Genomic DNA, 18,649 nt, shown 5'->3' on the forward strand with positions numbered 1-18,649 from the left:
ATTACGATCATGATTGGGGGTGTTTGAAGAATTTGGACCTGGACTTTTTGTCTTTAGAGCTAAGACCACCATTTTGAGAAGATCACGCATGATCTAGACCCGATTCTTCTATGATATTTTTATATCATACTGTATGTGCAAAGTGCTTCTTCTTCGAGAAGACCATTTTTGTGGTCATCTTGAAAAGGTTTCACTGTAATAAGAAGGACTACCAAAGTCTTCTCATGAGAGTCTTTATGTTTTCTTCCTTGTCGAGAACCCTGAAGATTATATGGAAATTGTTTGGGCGGGCAGTGGGATTGCAGTAGCTTTACTAGAGATTTGGTGGCACAAGCACAGGAAATTAAGATATAAACAAGCTCGTCCTAGGTTTGACTATAGCAAGTGACATTTCATGTACAGTGGTAGCTTATGTGATGCTCACACACACACACACACATATATATATGTATTATAAAATGTGGCAGACCACATCAGAAAATTACCACCATATGAAACTTACTTAAAGTTTATAGCAAGACGGCAAGAATGACATATTATGCACTTATGGAAGCACGATGGTCCCCATTATAAGCAAATAGGTCCATCACGGTAGTCGCGGCTTCATTACAAACAGAGTAGATATATGGATAGAAACTAAGGCCTCATGCACTTCCGGCTTGTGCCTTTTGTCCTAGATTTGTAACACCTAGTATAATCACAATGGCTTGTACCGTTTTAATGATTGCTAATGTTGTCAATTCTCAGCCTTCATAAAAAATTATTGTACAATAATAAAAAATATATATTTTGTGCTTCTTGGCCCTACAGAACATCTTTTTGTTAGTAATCCCGTAAGTCAGTGTTTCCCAACCAGGGAATCCTAGTGACCTAGTCACCCAAAAGACAGCAACTGTGGGAACCGTCTAGATGGCAGTAGTGATAGGGTAGTTGTTGGTATCCCCCGTAAAGGACACTGTCTTTAAGTGATGCCTCCAACGACAAAATGGTTGGACAAAATTACTGCTATAAGCGATGGACCTACTACGACCTTAAAGAGAACCTATCATCAGGTCAAAAGTGTCCAGTTTCTGTTTTTATTCTATTGCCGCTGCTCCCATGAATAATCGTTTTTTGTTAACTATAAGGTTCAAGAGACATGGGACTTTTTATCTAGTACTAATTTTTTGGGTCTTTACCTAGGGTGCTTGGCTCACCAGGATCCTCTGGGGCGTGTCTTTAGGCTGCTCTGCATTATTACTCTTTGAGACACACCCTTTTGGTCAAGACCATAAAAATAAGGGCCCATATTTCTGGAACTGTATGGCAGATGTGAAGAACAAAAACATGGAATATTCAGGGGAGCAGCAAGAATAAAGTACGAGCAACTTTGGACCTGGTGACAAGTCCTCGCTAAAAGAAATATAACATTTCTTCCTACTCTTCAGTAACTGCAATTTTCTAGAGTGCCAGGAGGAAGGCAGCCATGCTATGTGGTATCATGGTTGGAAACTAATTAGGAGGTTGTTCCTCTATTTCAGTCATATCTTAAGCTTTACATGCATCAGACTAGTGATTTGCAACTTGTGGCACTCAAGCTGCTGGACATATCTTGCCAACCGCTATTAGACGAGGGGTCTAGCTATAGCATTTAAGAGATAGCCAATGCACCTGTAGCATCGGCGTCTCTGCCCCGTAGTAGGCAGAGACGCCGTCCCTCTCACCTCCCCGCTCCTGGCGCGGCGTCCTCCAGCGCTTCTCTCCCCGCTGCGTCCGGCACGCGCTCCTTCCCCGGCAGTGTGCTTAGGGCGCGCGCGCGCTCCCCCTCTCTTAAAGGGACCGCGCGCGCCGTCCTAAGGAGTCCCCGGCCAATTGCCGGAGGACCTCTCATATATAAGGCACCTCCTCCAAAATGGAGGTGCCCGAGCAATGTTGTTGCAAAGCCTTCACTCTGCTTCAGCCCTCAGGTCCCGTTACCAGTTACCTGCCAGTCACCTGCCAGATTCCTGCCTGTTACCTGCCAGTCACCTGCCAGATTCCTGCTTGATACCTGCCTGATATCCGCTTACCTGCTTGCAAGCCAGCGGTCCGACGGTCTGCCCTCCGACACCTGTCAGTCTGTCTATGGACCAGCCTGCCCGCTCACCTGGGAGCGCTCACCTGCTACCTGCCTGCTAGCCTACCTGGAGGCTCTGCCGTCACTTGCCGTGACCACCTGCCTGTCCAGAGACTCTTGCCTGATCACCTGGGAGCGCTCACCTGCTACCCGCCTGCTAGCCTACCTGGAGGCTCTGCCGTCACTTGCCGTGACCACCTGCCTGTCCAGAGACTCTCGCCCGCTCACCTGGGAGCGCTCACCAGCCACCAGCCTGCTGTCCTTCTACCCAGAGACTGTCCCTGTCACTTGCCGTGACTACCTGCCCTTCTACCCAGAGACTGTCCCTGTCACTTGTCGTGACTACCTGCCCGTCTTCCCTGGGAGCCACCCGCTTCCTTACAAGGACTGCCCCCTTGTATAGTTGCTCAGAGGTTCCACCTCCCAGACCCGTTACAGTTTGCTCGGGCCATGGAACCCGGTGGCCCCCAGATCTCCGATCTGCACCAGGAAGTCTTACGTCAGAAAACTCAGCAGGAGGTGGTACTGTCCTATCTACGGTCCGTTAACTCTCGTCTAGGCGCATTGTGTGACTCGTCTATGTCTACCTCTGGTCCAGCCGTGCCCATTCCTGCGGTACCGCAATCCAGTCCCTTCATGGTACCCAACTATGGACCTCGGCTTCTGGCACCTCCACGCTTTGCCGGCGAACCTACTTTAGCTCGGGGTTTCATAAACCAGTGCACCCTGCACTTTGAGCTATTGGCATACCAGTTCATCTCCGACCGGGCCAAGGTGGCCTTCATCATGTCCCATCTCACTGGGGAAGCACTGGCACGGCTAAATCCCCTGTGGGAGAGAGGGGATCCCCTGGTGTCCGACCTGCCGTCTTTCCTCGCTGCTTTCCGGAAAGTCTTCGATGAACCTGGACGGAAAACCTCTTCTGCCTCCTCTCTGCTACGTCTCCGCCAAGGGATTCTCACCGTGGGCCAATATGCCATACGGTTCCGCACCCTCGCTTCTGAGCTTGCCTGGGAAAATGAGGCTCTTGTGTCCGTCTTCTGGGAGGGTCTTTCCGGTCGGATTAAGGACGAGTTAGCTGGTCGGGACATTCCTACCACTCTGGATGACCTGGTGTCACTAGCTACCCGGATTGGCATCCGGTTCCAAGAACGTACCAAAGAGACTGCCTGGGAGAAAGACTTTTCTTGCTCTGCTCCTACTTCCCTGAGACCTGCCTCTCAACCAGTCACTCCGCGGGCGCTCTCGCCTGAACCTATGCAGATCGACCAGACCAAGATGGTCAGATCTCGCCAAGAATCTCGCCGAGCCGAGGGAAGCTGTTTCTATTGTGGCAGTATGGAGCACGTCATCCGTTCCTGCCCGGAAAAGCCGGGAAACGCCAGTGTCTAGGACCGCTCGGAGAGGTCGTCCTAGACAAAAGTAAGCCCTCTCCGTCTCTGACTTTACCGGTCTCTATTGCTTGGGGAGAAAACCGTCACTTTGAACTCGCCCATCTGGATTCTGGAGCTGCTGGAAACCTCATCTCCCAGTCTCTGGTAGAGAGATACCGTATTCCCACCAAGTCCCTGGCTGAACCATTGTCAGTCGCCTCCGTGGATGGAAGACTTCTCTCGGAGACCATCCTGCTCGTCACTGAACCCATAACCCTGCAGGTGGGAATGCTGCACTCTGAGGAAATCTCATTCCATGTGCTGTCCGGACTTTGTCACTCCCTGTTGCTAGGTCTACCTTGGCTCCAGACACACGAACCCGTATTGAACTGGCGTTCCGGTGAAGTACTCCGATGGGGTCCAGACTGCCATAGGACCTGCCTGGTTCCAGTCCGCCCAGCTTGCCCTCCGCCTACTCCAGCTAATTTACCAGGTCTCCCAGCTCCTTACTGGCCCTTTGCGGACGTCTTCAGTAAGAAGGAAGCAGAGACGTTGCCACCCCATAGGCCATATGACTGCCCGAATGACCTGGTACCTGGCACCACTCCTCCCCGTGGGCGTATCTACCCGTTGTCTGCAGCCGAGACCCGGGCCATGTCTGAGTACATTGAAGAGAATCTGGCTAGGGGATTTATCCGAAAATCTACCTCCCCGGCTGGAGCCGGATTCTTCTTTGTCAAAAAGAAAGACGGCTCGCTACGTCCCTGTATTGACTACAGAGGACTCAATCTCATCACAGTAAAAAACAAGTACCCCCTGCCGCTCATCTTCGAATTGTTTGACCGTCTCAAGGGCGCCAGGATCTTCTCCAAGCTGGATCTACGAGGAGCATATAACCTGGTCAGTATCCGTCAAGGAGACGAGTGGAAGACGGCATTCAATACCCGGGACGGTCACTATGAGTACCTTGTGATGCCCTTCGGTCTCTGTAATGCTCCCGCTGTCTTTCAAGAACTAGTCAACGACATCTTCCGTGACCTCCTGTACTCCTGCGTAGTGGTATACCTGGACGATATCTTCATCTTCTCTCCGGATCTCCCCACACACCGAAGGGATGTTCGTCAGGTTCTGCTTAGGCTTCGGCAGAACCACCTCTATGCCAAATACGAGAAGTGCCTCTTCGACCAGACCTCCCTACCGTTCTTGCGCTATGTCATCTCCCAGACAGGTCTGCAAATGGATCCCGAGAAGCTCTCTTCCGTTCTAAAATGGCCTCGTCCTGAAGGTTTGAAGGCGATACAGCGATTCCTGGGCTTCGCTAATTACTATCGTCTTTTCATCCCACACTTCTCGTCTCGGACTGCTCCCATATCTGCACTTACCCGTAGGGGGGCTAATCCCAGGACATGGTCGCCTGAAGCCGAGGAGGCCTTCCTTTCCTTAAAGAAAGCCTTCGCCTCTGCTCCCGTCCTGCACAGTCCGGACTGTAATAAACAATTCTACCTGGAGGTTGATGCCTCCTCCTCCGGAGCCGGAGCGGTACTCACCCAAAGATCTTCTACCGGGAGAATGGTTACCTGCGGCTTCTTCTCCAAAATCTTCTCCTCGTCTGAGCGCAACTACTCCATAGGAGACCGTGAATTGTTAGCCATCAAATTGGCACTGGGGGAGTGGCGCTATCTGCTTGAAGGGGCTCTCTACCCGGTAATTATCTACACGGATCACAAAAACCTGGCATATCTCCAAAATGCCCAGATACTCAATCCTCGCCAGGCCCGGTGGTCGTTGTTTTTTGCCCGTTTCGACTTCATTCTTCATTTCCGTCCGGCGGACAAGAACGTCAAAGCTGATGCCTTGTCCCGGTCCTTCCTATCCTCCGATCAAGAGGAGGAGCCTACGCACATCATCGACTCCTCCAAGGTGATGAATGTGGCCCCCTTGGATCTGACTCGTCTCCCACCCGGTAAGACGTTTGTAGCCATACCAGATCGGGAGAGGGTTCTTCGCTGGGGACATTCTTCTAAACTAGCTGGCCATGCTGGCCAAAAGAAGACCTTCCAACTCATTACCCGGCATTACTGGTGGCCTACCCTGCGTAAGGACGTGGTAGACTTCGTCGCGGCCTGCTCATCCTGTGCCCGTAACAAAGTTCCCAGACATCTACCAGCCGGCCATCTCCTGCCCCTTCCCGTACCTGCTGCTCCTTGGCAGCACATTGCTATGGACTTTATCACCGATCTTCCTATTTCTGCCGGTTGTACAGTCATTTGGGTTTTCGCTGACCGCTTTTCTAAGATGGCCCACTTCATTCCCCTGCCTGGTCTCCCATCTGCACCCGAGCTGGCTAAAGACTTTATCCGCCACATCTTCCGTCTCCATGGCCTGCCCCTCCACATCGTATCGGATCGTGGGGTTCAGTTCACTTCACGCTTCTGGAGAGCCACATGTAAGCTGCTAGACATCACCCTGGACTTCTCCTCCGCTTACCACCCACAGTCCAATGGTCAAGTGGAGCGGATCAATCAGATCCTGACCAGTTACCTCCGGCACTTCGTTAATGCACACCATTCGGACTGGGTGGATCTCCTACCATGGGCCGAGTTCTCTTACAATAACCATGAGAGCGAATCCTCTTCCAAATCCCCGTTCTTTATAGTCGGTGGCCAACATCCCCGGATTCCACTTCCTGTCTCCGTTTCTGTGGACAACCCTGCTGCGGAGTGTCTTGTCAGCGAATTTTCTACTATTTGGGAGAGTACCAGGTCCGCTCTTCTTCTGTCCTCTGAACGGATGAAGAGATATGCTGATAAGAGACGTCTGGATCCTCCTCAATTCCATCCGGGAGACAAGGTTTGGCTCTCGTCCAAACATGTGCGGCTCAAAGTACCCTCCTTCAAGTTGGGCCCTCGATTCATCGGTCCCTTCGAAGTCCTCAGGCAAATTAACCCTGTGGCCTACAAATTAAAACTCCCGGCCACCCTACGGATTCCCAACTCCTTCCACGTATCTCTCCTCAAACCCGTTGTCTTTAACTCTTTTTCCAATAATCCAGGTGCCCCTCCTGCTCCGGTTTCCTCTGATGACGTCTTTGAGGTAGAGAGTATTCTGGCCTCCAAGAGGGTAAGAGGAAAGACCTTTTTTCTGGTAGATTGGAGGGGTTTTGGTCCTGAGGAGAGAACTTGGGAACCCAGGGAGAACATCAATGCCCCGCTTCTCCTTGAAAAATTTCTTTCTGGTCAAAAAAAGAGGGGGCCTAAAGGGGGGGGGTACTGTAGCATCGGCGTCTCTGCCCCGTACTACGCAGAGACGCCGTCCCTCTCACCTCCCCGCTCCTGGCGCGGCGTCCTCCATCGCTTCTCTCCCCGCTGCTTCCGGCACGCGCTCCTTCCCCGGCAGTGTGCTTAGGGTGCGCGCGCGCTCCCCCTCTCTTAAAGGGACTGCGCGCGCCGTCCTAAGGAGTCCCCGGCCAATTGCCGGAGGACCTCCCATATATAAGGCACCTCCTCCAAAATGGAGGTGCCCGAGCAATGTTGTTGCAAAGCCTTCACTCTGCTTCAGCCCTCAGGTCCCGTTACCAGTTACCTGCCAGTCACCTGCCAGATTCCTGCCTGTTACCTGCCAGTCACCTGCCAGATTCCTGCTTGATACCTGCCTGATATCCGCTTACCTGCTTGCAAGCCTGCGGTCCGACGGTCTGCCCTCCGACACCTGTCAGTCTGTCTATGGACCAGCCTGCGCGCTCACCTGGGAGCGCTCACCTGCTACCTGCCTGCTAGCCTACCTGGAGGCTCTGCCGTCACTTGCCGTGACCACCTGCCTGTCCAGAGACTCTTGCCTGATCACCTGGGAGCGCTCACCTGCTACCCGCCTGCTAGCCTACCTGGAGGCTCTGCGTCACTTGCCGTGACCACCTGCCTGTCCAGAGACTCTCGCCCGCTCACCTGGGAGCGCTCACCAGCCACCAGCCTGCTGTCCTTCTACCCAGAGACTGTCCCTGTCACTTGTCGTGACTACCTGTCCTTCTACCCAAAGACTGTCCCTGTCACTTGCCGTGACTACCTGCCCTTCTACCCAGAGACTTTCCCTGTCACTTGTCGTGACTACCTGCCCGTCTTCCCTGGGAGCCACCCGCTTCCTTACAAGGACTGCCCCCTTGTATAGTTGCTCAGAGGTTCCACCTCCCAGACCCGTTACAGCACCCAGATCCTGGTGCATGAGGAGGCCCAAAAGTCCCCCCAGATACATAAGAAGTGAAAACCAAAGTGGTGGAAACCAATGCCGGAGACATTACAAGTGTATCAGGCTCAAGAACCTCAGGACTTGCGTGTATCTCTATCCCTTAATAAAGGGGTAGTACAGCCCTCAAACACATTGCATTTTAAGACATGTAAAATAAAGAAGCACCTCTTCATACTTCACACTCTTGGGTCATTGGAGGTTCTTGCACCCGGTACTTGTATCTTGGAATAATCACTTAGTTTCCAGTGCTAGTGTTACACACTTTGGTTGTCCCATACAGAAGTGGGACTCATAGACACAGGCCGCAGAACCCAAAATTGTTCGCTTTCTGCTTTTTCCATTCTGCCATCGCTTCTATACCATTACAGAAGAAGACGTCAGCATTTTACATAGAACAAGGAGGATGGTGGCTTTGTTACAAATTTTGCGGAGAGGTACAGAAGCTTCAAGAGTTAGGGTATGTGCACACGATGCAGAAATGAAGCAGAAAATTTCTGCATCATTTCTGCATCTCCCTGGCAGAAAAAACGCATGCAGATTGTGCATGCGTTTTTCCTGCAGAATACATGCGGATCCACATGCAGATTGACAAGCGCTTTCCAGGCGATGTTAGCATCACCTGGAAAGTGCTTGATAACTAGGTCACACTATATAAATCCATGCAAACAGCATGGATTTATACAGTGTGAACCGAGAGAGTGTATATACTTACCTCCGATGGCCCGCGCTGTCCTGCTCAATCTGTTCTCCCTCGCCGGCAACTTTGAATTGAAAGACCTGCCGACGTCAGCGTCACGTGACCCGTCACATGACTCTGACGTCACCGCAGGTCCTACAACTCACTGCAAGTGCCGGGAACCAAGCGGGAGCGCTGCGCGGGCCGACAGATGGTAAGAATACATTTATTTTTTATTTTATTCTTCTTTAAGGGTATGTGCACACGATGCGTATTTCATGCGTTTCCGCGGCGTTTTTGCAGTTGCGTAAACGCCGCGGAAACGCATGAAAAACGCATGGTAGAAGGGAAGCAATGTTCCCCAATGGAAATCCGCATGTGCTGTGCCCATGATGCGGATTTTTCCGCAGCGTTAACGCTGCGGTCAAAAATCAGCAGCATGTCAATTAATTTTGCGGAAACGCGGCGATTTCGCCGCCATTGACTTGCATTAGAACGCGCCAATTCCGCAAGACAGCATTTGTACTTGCGTAATTGGTGCGTTCTAATGTGCGGATGGTACCCGGGTGTGGAGGAGAGGAGAGTCTCATCCACACCCAGGTACCATTAAAAAAGCTGTAAAAAGAAGAATAAAATAAAAAATGTATTCTTACCTTCTGTCGGCCCGCGCAGCGCTCCCGCTTGGTTCCCGGCACTTGCAGTGAGTTGTAGGACCTGCGGTGACGTCAGAGTCATGTGACGGGTCACGTGACACTGACGTCGGCAGGTCTTTCAATTCAAAGTTGCCGGCGAGGGAGAACAGATTGAGCAGGACAGCGCGGGCCATCGGAGGTAAGTATATACACTCTCTCGGTTCACACTGTATAAATCCATGCTGTTTGCATGGATTTATACAGTGTGACCTAGTTATCAAGCACTTTCCAGGTGATGCTAACATCGCCTGGAAAGCGCTTGTCAATCTGCATGTGGATCCGCATGTATTCTGCAGGAAAAACGCATGCACAATCTGCATGCGTTTTTTCTGCCAGGGAGATGCAGAAATGATGCAGAAATTTTCTGCTTCATTTCTGCATCGTGTGCACATACCCTTACAGCTTTTTTAATGGTACCTGGGTGTGGATGAGACTCTCCTCTCCTCCACACTCGGGTACCATCCGCACATTAGAACGCACCAATTACGCAAGTACAAATGCTGTCTTGCGGAATTGGCGCGTTCTAATGCAAGTCAATGGCGGCGAAATCGCCGCGTTTCCGCAAAATTAATTGACATGCTGCGGATTTTTGACCGCAGCGTTCACGCTGCGGAAAAATCCGCATCATGGGCACAGCACATGCGGATTTCCATTGGGGAACATTGCTTCCCTTCTACCATGCGTTTTTCATGCGTTTCCGCGGCGTTTACGCAACTGCAAAAACGCCGCGGAAACGCATGAAATACGCATCGTGTGAACACAGCCTTATAGTTTTTCAGTAGCTGAAAAGCCACAGGTTTTTGACCATTGCTTCAGATTCCCTGTTTGGCACTTTAGGGTGGATGTAATTTTATTAATAATTGTAATTTATTTAATTAGGACATTATATTGATGTTCTTATTTAAACAGGCTAGTCATAGTGACCAGGGCTCTTTAAACCATAGTTGCAAATTTCCCATTTGAAGTAATGGGAGTGTGTCATGTGATGCAAGACGACAATTTTTTAAAAAAAGCATAAACGTGGCCCTTTTTACAGACTACGATCATATTCATGCCCTGTTCCTGACTTCCTTATTTGTTTTTCGCAGGGCGCACCCCATCCCGTGTCTGTTCCCGCTACATGAAGGTGCGTCTGGACACTGGGGTGGAGTCTGATGCTCCACACTCCAGCGTGATGCACAGAACACATTCAGAGAGATCTTCCCTCCATAAAGATTCATAAATGACTTGCCAATTCTTCCGTGAGTCCGGGAGGTCTTGGGATGTTTCTGGTAGCCTCCATAATGATTCAGGAAAGTTGGCAAGTACGCTTTAAATAAAATGGTGCCATCAACCAATAAGAAATTGATGCAAGAACTTCATGTAGCATAGTTTTGGATGCAACGGCTCAGTTCCAGTAGACTTTCTACATTACCATTTCGAACACCATAAATTTGGCCTTACATACATACCTCTTTCATCACCTGGTCCCCCTGATTAATGAGTTTTCTGATATGTGATATTATTCTCTGCCGGACCTTCTCCTGCTGGTCACTGCGGACATTCGCCTCTGTCACACAGGATTTGTACATAACCTCAGCCTCATGTGCCTGAGATGGAAAGAGAAAGCCCAGGAAGTGGGACATTAATACACCCACAGATAGTCAACCAAAGGCAATCATACAACCAAGTTCTCTGCATAAGGGTCTTAGGACAATCGGCTGACCAGAAAGTTACCCCCTGTTGGGACCCCCAATGATCACGTGTAATCCGTAGGGAAACCTAACAGTAAGGGCTCATTCAGACGGTACTGATCTTCTCATCAGTGTTTTCTATATCAGGGGTTTTTTTTATCAGAGTTTCATCAGAATTTAGTCGATTTGTCAGTTTCTACCATCAGAGTTTGTTTCAAGTTTCATCAGTTTTTCTCGGATGAAAAACAATAAAAAAAAAATTCTCTACCTTATATCTAGCAATCTGTGAAAAACGGACAGCACTGGCATCCGAATGTTGTCTGACTTTTTTCATGGACCCATAGACTTACATTGATGATTTTCATCCAACAATCAGATCTATATCACACTTGACTCCACAATTTTGCATGGACCACTTGGCCCCATTGACTATTATAAGTATGAGTGCTACCCATGAAAAATACGGATAGCACTTGTACGCAGAAAACGGACTTGTGAATGAGCCTTAAGATGCCAATTCATCAAAGGTTTTACGCCAAAAAGCTGGCATATTAGCTTTGAAAAGTGGTATTTTTTTGCACATTTTCACTCCAGTTTGAAGGCGCTCTGCCAAAATGGTCCACACCTGCCCATCCAATTCATTAAATAATATGGAGTGCACACCACTCAGATGTGCTTAAATAATTAAGTGGCATGCACCTCTTAATGAATTCTGCACACTGTACACCAGCAAGCCCTTCATTAAGACTGGCGTGTGTTACGTCTTACTTCAGAGAGATGGGGTCAAAGACAAAATTGGCGCTGAAGTCAAGGTCAAACCAAGGAGGTCAGGCGGTAATGTTTTCCAGAAACAGCAGTCACCAAGTCAAACGATCAGTACAATAGGGCATCAAGTGATAAAAAAGGAGAAAAGGTGGGTCAGAATAAGAGGTCAATTCAATAATAGAACGCCATATTGGCATGGTACATACAACTGGAAAGCATGTATTGGATATAGGAAATCTCAATAGGGTGGCATGAGCATCCATTAGCCAGCGGACTTGCTCTCAAATTTGCTGACCAACCCTAGAAATTGGTCAGGCAGCAGGAACTTTACTAGTGCCTCCACCATTGTCAATCAAACCTACTGGGTGGTGTTCAAGAGGAGAGCCCACCTTCACCGCTGCCAACGTCAAGAGCTGTGTGGTGTCATCTGCCAGCTGTGATTAGTAAGAGCAAAAGGGTAGGTAAGTTGTTTTTCTATCGCGAATACATGGCTATGTGCTTGACTGTAACACTCGGTATGGTTCAAACACCACAACTCAGTGATTACAAGGGGTGACCACATACTTTAGGCTATATAGCTTATTTGTGCCTTATCAATTTCTACTAATTTGTAAACTGCGGTCATACAGTCAGTAAACCGATCTTCCGCAACGTATTACTATCCTTACCTTGATTTGAGCCTCTTCACGGGACTTCCTTCGTTTCTCCAAAAGTTTGCTTGCACTTCCAGGGTAGGTGCCTGTGTTCTGCTCTTCTTCTATCTTGGCGCTCAGTTGCTTGGCCTTCTCCAGGTCTTCACAGCGTTGTACATACTGTTGTCTGGCCTTACGTAAGGAGGACAGAGAATCTGACTGTGATGTAAAAGAAAAGTGTATCATAATGGGAAGCATTAAAGTTTCCTAATATGGAGAACATGTGTAACTAGGAAATCTCTTGGTGTAAAGGGAGAGAGCTGTCAATCGAGAGGAGAAAGGTGGGGAGAAGCAAGAGGAGAGGTGTCCTGGGGACTCTTCTCCCTGTGCATGACTATTTTTTAAAACGTCAATATGGGGGGAGTTTATCAACAGCTTTCTGCCACTCATGTGGTGTTAAAAAAGTCAAATATTTTGGTGCACGTCATATTTGCACTCTAGTATGCAACTATCTTTTCATTTTGCATCTTTTAAAGACTGTGTGGGGGGAATGCACCACATTAATTACCAGATATGAGTGTTTTAATAACTTTGGTACATTTTACTCCAGTGCACATCAGTTTAAGACTGGAGTATGAAATGTAGGTCTTAGTAAATCAATTTTCATGCTGCATATAGTTAGGACAGCATGAATCTGCTCATAGGTACCATAGGTACAACCATAACTAGACGCTCTTGTAATGCCCTTGGCTATTTAAGGTCTAAATTAGGGAATTCTGAGTTAATACCAGACAGTCCTCTGTTAAGTGGAGATTGGATACATTGACGATCTCTGGCTTTGGAGAACCTCTCCTATTCTGCATTACGCAGGCAACTCCATTGATTTGAATGGACTCTGTGAATGTCCAATTTGCCCTGTGGTGGCGCTACGGGATTTCCAACAGATCACTGCTAATCATTGGTGTCTCAGCAGATGCTATGGATCTGCTTATTGTCAAGGGGCCCTTCTATAAAGTAAGGGTTGTCTGCAGTGGAGAACTTCATAGGCATATGATAGGGGTTTGATGTTTTTAGCGCAAGTTGTAAAATTACACCTGATAAATCATCATTTTGGATGAAATCATCTGATATGATCAACTTTATGTGTAGATGAATAGAATTGGTAGATACAGTTCACCCCTACTTAATGTGCATGTATTGATCCCGCCTGCAAGTAATAAGTGCCGGTATAGGACAATACTGGTGAGGCTCCACACACACTTGATAAAATCCAATGATAATTTGAAGTCTAGCACACGGTGGATTAAAAATCCAAAACCTTTATTGTAAAACCATCTAAAATATAGAGGGTATAGAAAAGTCTTCTGACGCGTTTTGAGTCAATCCAACTCTTAATAGTAGATGATTAATAGTTGGATTGACTCAAAACGCGTCAGAAAAAAATTCCTGTACCTTCTATATTTTAAAAGAATTCACCATAAAGATTATTGGATTTTAAAACACTGTGTGCTGGACATCAAATTATCATTGGACATGATCAACTTGAGACTAATGTGTATGGCCACCTTTGCATAGTCAACGTCATGACATGGTCACTCACCATTCTTTTTTGTTCTCTGAGCCATTGCTCCCTGAACTCCTTTCTCCACTTCTCAATCTCTGTCTTCTTTGCTAATAAAGGCTGAAACACAAATCATATTTAACACTACAGAATCCTAAGACATTTAAAAAAACATTTCTCCTATATTTTAGTTAGGTATAAATGAAAAATGAGCTGAACCCTGGGCTGTGTGCACTGAACTATGAGTTGTATGTAGTCATAATTCTGCAATCATAGAGTGGAGTCGTTCCATACCTCCGTATGCCTCCAATTTCACACAGAGGCAGACAGAGGTTTTTTTGTTGGTTTTATACAGTACAGACCAAAAGTTTGGACACACCTTCTCATTTAAAGATTTTTCTGTATTTTCATGACTATGAAAATTGTACATTCACACTGAAGGCATCAAAACTATGAATTAACACATGTGGAATTATAAACTTAACAAAAAAGTGTGAAACAACTGAAAATATGTCTTATATTCTAGGTTCTTCAAAGTAGCCACCTTTTGCTTTGATGACTGCTTTGCACACTCTTGGCATTCTCTTGATGAGCTTCAAGAGGTAGTCACCGGAAATGGTTTTCACTTCACAGGTGTGCCCTGTCAGGTTTAATAAGTGGGATTTCTTGCCTTATAAATGGGGTTGGGACCATCATTTGTGTTGTGCAGAAGTTTGGTGGATACACAGCTGATAGTCCTACTGAATAGACTGTTAGAATTTGTATTATGGCAAGAAAAAAGCAGCTACGTAAAGAAAAACGAGTGGCCATCATTACTTTAAGAAATGAAGGTCAGTCAGTCCGAAAAATTGGGAAATCTTTGAAAGAGTCCCCAAGTGCAGTTGCAAAAACCATCAAGCGCTACAAAGAAACTGGCTCACATGAGGACCACCCCTGGAAAGGAAGACCAAGAGTCACCTCTGCTTCTGAGGATAAGTTTATCCGAGTCACCAGTCTCAGAAATCGCAGGTTAACAGCAGCTCAGATTAGAGACCAGGTCAATGCCACACAGAGTTCTAGCAGCAGACACATCTCTTCAACAACTGTTAAGAGGAGACTTTGTGCAGCAGGCCTTCATGGTAAAATAGCTGCTAGGAAACCACTGCTAAGGACAGGCAACAAGCAGAAGAGACTTGTTTGGGCTAAAGAACACAAGGAATGGACATTAGACCTGTGGAAATCTGTGCTTTGGTCTGATGAGTCCAAATTTGAGATCTTTGGTTCCAACCACCGTGTCTTTGTGCGACGCAGAAAAGGTGAACGGATGGACTCTACATGCCTGGTTCCCACCGTGAAGCATGGAGGAGGAGGTGTGATGGTGTGGGGGTGCTTTGCTGGTGACACTGTTGGGGATTTATTCAAAACTGAAGGCATACTGAACCAGCATGGCTACCACAGCATCTTGCAGCGGCATGCTATTCCATCCAGTTTGCGTTTAGTTGGACCATCATTTATTTTTCAACAGGACAATGACCCCAAACACACCTCCAGGCTGTGTTAGGGCTATTTGACCAAGAAGGAGAGTGATGGGGTGCTACGCCAGATGACCTGGCCTCCACAGTCACCAGACCTGAACCCAATCGAGATGGTTTGGGGTGAGCTGGACCGCAGAGTGAAGGCAAAAGGGCCAACAAGTGCTAAGCATCTCTGGGAACTCCTTCAAGATTGTTGGAAGACCATTTCCGGTGACTACCTCTTGAAGGTCATCAAGAGAATGCCAAGAGTGTGCAAAGCAGTCATCAAAGCAAAAGGTGGCTACTTTGAAGAACCTAGAATATAAGACATATTTTCAGCTGTTTCACACTTTTTTGTTAAGTATATAATTCCACATGTGTTAATTCATAGTTTTGATGCCTTCAGTGTGAATGTACAATTTTCATAGTCATGAAAAAAGAGAAAAATCTTTAACTGAGGTGTGTCCAAACTTTTGGTCTGTACTGTACATCCGAGAATAAAAAAAATTGAATTTGAATCCTGCATTTAGAGGATATTCTTCCCTAAAGCGTTACTTATGTCTCTCTTTAGTATGTAGTCTCAGGGACTCTACTAGATGCATACGTCCACAGTAGTTCTCCATTTGACATGACTATTTTGTAAACCAAACATCTTAATATACACTGCTCAAAAAATTATGGGAACACTTGTACATCACGGTCTAACTCCAAGTCACTTTAAGGACATCAATCTGTCCACTTAGAAAGCAGAAGCGATTATGAATCAATTTCACCAGCTTTTGTGCAAATGACAAGTGCTCTGGAGAGGAACAGCAAGACAACACCGCATAAGGGGAATAGTATTACAGGTGGTGGCCACAGGAAATTCCTCTTTCTTTAACCTTCCTGACTCATTTTCTGTTTTTCTAGTGTCCTTTTTACTACAGGTAGCAAGAGGCAATACCTGCAACCCATTCAGGTAATCCAGCTCCTCCATGATGGCACTCCATACAAGCCATCGTGGGACTACTGGCACATCCATACAAGCCATCGTGGGACTATTGGCACATCCATACAAGCCATCGTGGGACTATTGGCACATCCATACAAGCCATCGTGGGACTATTGGCACATCCATACAAGCCATCGTGGGACTATTGGCACATCCATACAAGCCATCGTGGAACTGTTTGCCGTGTCTCTCAGCACAGTCTCAAGCGTATACAGCAGATACCAAGAAATGGGCCCTTAAATAAGGAGACAGTGGACAGAGCCATAATAGGAAATCAACCCAATAGAAGGACTGGTATCTCCTCCTTTATGTGAGGAGGAACCAAAGAAACACTGCCAGAACCCGACAAAATTATCTCCTGATGTGCATGTTTCTGACCAAAATGCTAGAAACAGACTCCAAGAGAGTGGCGTGATGGCCCAATGACCTGCAGTGGGACCTGAGCTCACAGTCCAGCATTGTGTAGATCGATTAGCTTTCACTAGGGAACACCAGAATTGGCAGGTCCATCATTGGTGCCTCATTCTCTTCACAGATGAGAGCAGGTTCATACTGAGCACCTGTGACACATGAAACGTCTAAAGACGCCATTGGGAATGTTATGCATGCTGTCTGTAACATCATCCAGTATGACCAATTTGACTGTGGTTCAATGATGGTCTGGGAGGCAGATCCTTGGAGGGTACCCTGACTGCTGTTAGGTACCGGGATGAAATCTTCTGAGCCATTGTCAGACATTATGTAGTTGCCCATGGTTGCTCTTGGTGGGGCACAATGTCCTGCCTGATGCGGTGAGAGTGTGTAGGCAATTCCTGGATGATGAAGGCATAGATGATATTGACTGACCCTCGTGTTCCCCAGATCTGAATCCAATTTAGCACATCTGTCCAGGAGTTCACTGACAGCTCGATCCATTTCTGGGAAGAGGTCGCCCAGGACACCATATATCATCTCATCAGAAGCATACACAGACATTGCCGGGAGTGTTTACAGGCACGTGGCGGCCATACATACGACCGAGTCACATAATAAGTTGCTGTGATGATTCACGTAAATAGTATCCGCTTGTGATTTCAATTTTCTACTTTGATTTCCGTGCAGTTTTGGAATCAGCCCTCAACTGGTTGATGATTTTGGTTTCCATTGACCATTGGTTTTGTTCTCAACAAATTTCCAACTTAGATGAAAGATTTTCATGATACAATGAGGGATTTAAGCGTTCCTTTATTTTTCTTTAGCATTGTATTTATGCCCATTACCTGTACTGTGGAGCTAAGCGGTAAATTTAGCAGCCACTTACCTGACAATACTTCTTCATCTGTAGCAGAGCCACTGTCTCCAGGGCTGAGTTTCCAGTGTGGGTTTCATGGTCCAAAAGTAGGAGGTAGACATCCTGCAGCGGCATGCATGTCTGTGATAGTCAAGAGTAACCAGATGTGAATGTAGCATCGTTATTCAATCATCACCTATAATACACCTATATAATATACTGCAATGCAGAGATTCTCATCTCTCCTGTACCCAAACCTCACCAAATCTTTCAGGTTCCAAAAGTGTTTTAATTAGAAGCAGAAGTTTGTTCTTTAGCGATAGGTCACACTTTTTAGTAGACAGACATGTCATTGGATGCGTTTTTTCTATATGTTACCTTGGGGTCTCTGATTTACACATCGAGGGAAGGAAACTGCAGCTGCATATCCCTCCTCTCCCCTTCTCATTGTCTATTTGTTACTGTTTTACTCTACACAAATACGATACACTCATAATAAATATGGTTTTATACAATTGTTATATTTATAAATTTTAGCTCTGGAACGTCTGCTTAGCTAGGCAGATTATATAAAATCCATGTGTCAATTTCAGTATAAAAAATGTAATGACCGCCATACTGGATGACGACTGCTTTCCCAACAATAGATACAAGAATCAAATGTCGACTTAGATTTCTTACATAGAGTAACTAGGAAAAGGAAGACAGCAGAGACTAATAGAAACTGAGGTTTTATTTATATAATGCTTTTCATAAAAAAACATGTCCCAAACATTACAAAAAACAATTTGGATTTCTTTTCCTACAGATTTAAAGGGTATTTCTATAACGCATCTAAAACTCAAACTAAAGAAACTTTACAAATAGTCTTAAAGGAATTGTTCACTACTGGCTAAACCCATATTAACAGCTAAACTGCCCACTCTTACATACTGTATACTTACCTCCTGGACTGGTGCCACCCCTCTCTTGTTGGCTTTGTGTCTCTTCACAATCATATGTCAAGGGACAGCTGCAGCCAATCACCAGCTGCTAATTGGCTGCAGCCTTTACAATTCCATCAGAGCTGCGGCCAATCAGCGACCTCTGATCGGTTCCAGCATTTACTATTTGGTCAGAGAGGAAGTTCTCTGATAGAAGAGATCGGCTGATTGGCTGCAGTGATCACATAACAGTGTGCTGCGGGACT

The 18,649-nt window shown here is 46.9% G+C and overlaps 1 protein-coding gene across 3 annotated transcripts in view; it reads right to left on the bottom strand.

Moving 5' to 3' along the window:
* Positions 1-18,649, bottom strand: part of GMIP (GEM interacting protein) — a 78,518-nt gene that overhangs the window by 27,723 nt on the left and 32,146 nt on the right. For 2 of the 3 annotated variants that reach the window (XM_073653824.1, XM_073653826.1), the window contains 4 exons: positions 17,491-17,601; positions 13,746-13,826; positions 12,182-12,364; positions 10,527-10,664 (listed from right to left, as the gene is read on the bottom strand). In XM_073653824.1, the coding sequence (XP_073509925.1) occupies positions 10,527-10,664; positions 12,182-12,364; positions 13,746-13,826; positions 17,491-17,601 (513 nt within the window). The remainder of the gene's footprint in view (positions 1-10,526; positions 10,665-12,181; positions 12,365-13,745; positions 13,827-17,490; positions 17,602-18,649) is intronic. The other variant, XM_073653825.1, reaches the window with a different exon arrangement.

This window comes from Phyllobates terribilis, unplaced genomic scaffold, assembly GCF_046119375.1.
Source record: "Phyllobates terribilis strain yellow unplaced genomic scaffold, ASM4611937v1 Scaffold_11__3_contigs__length_659146591, whole genome shotgun sequence".
Lineage (NCBI taxonomy): Eukaryota > Metazoa > Chordata > Amphibia > Anura > Dendrobatidae > Phyllobates > Phyllobates terribilis.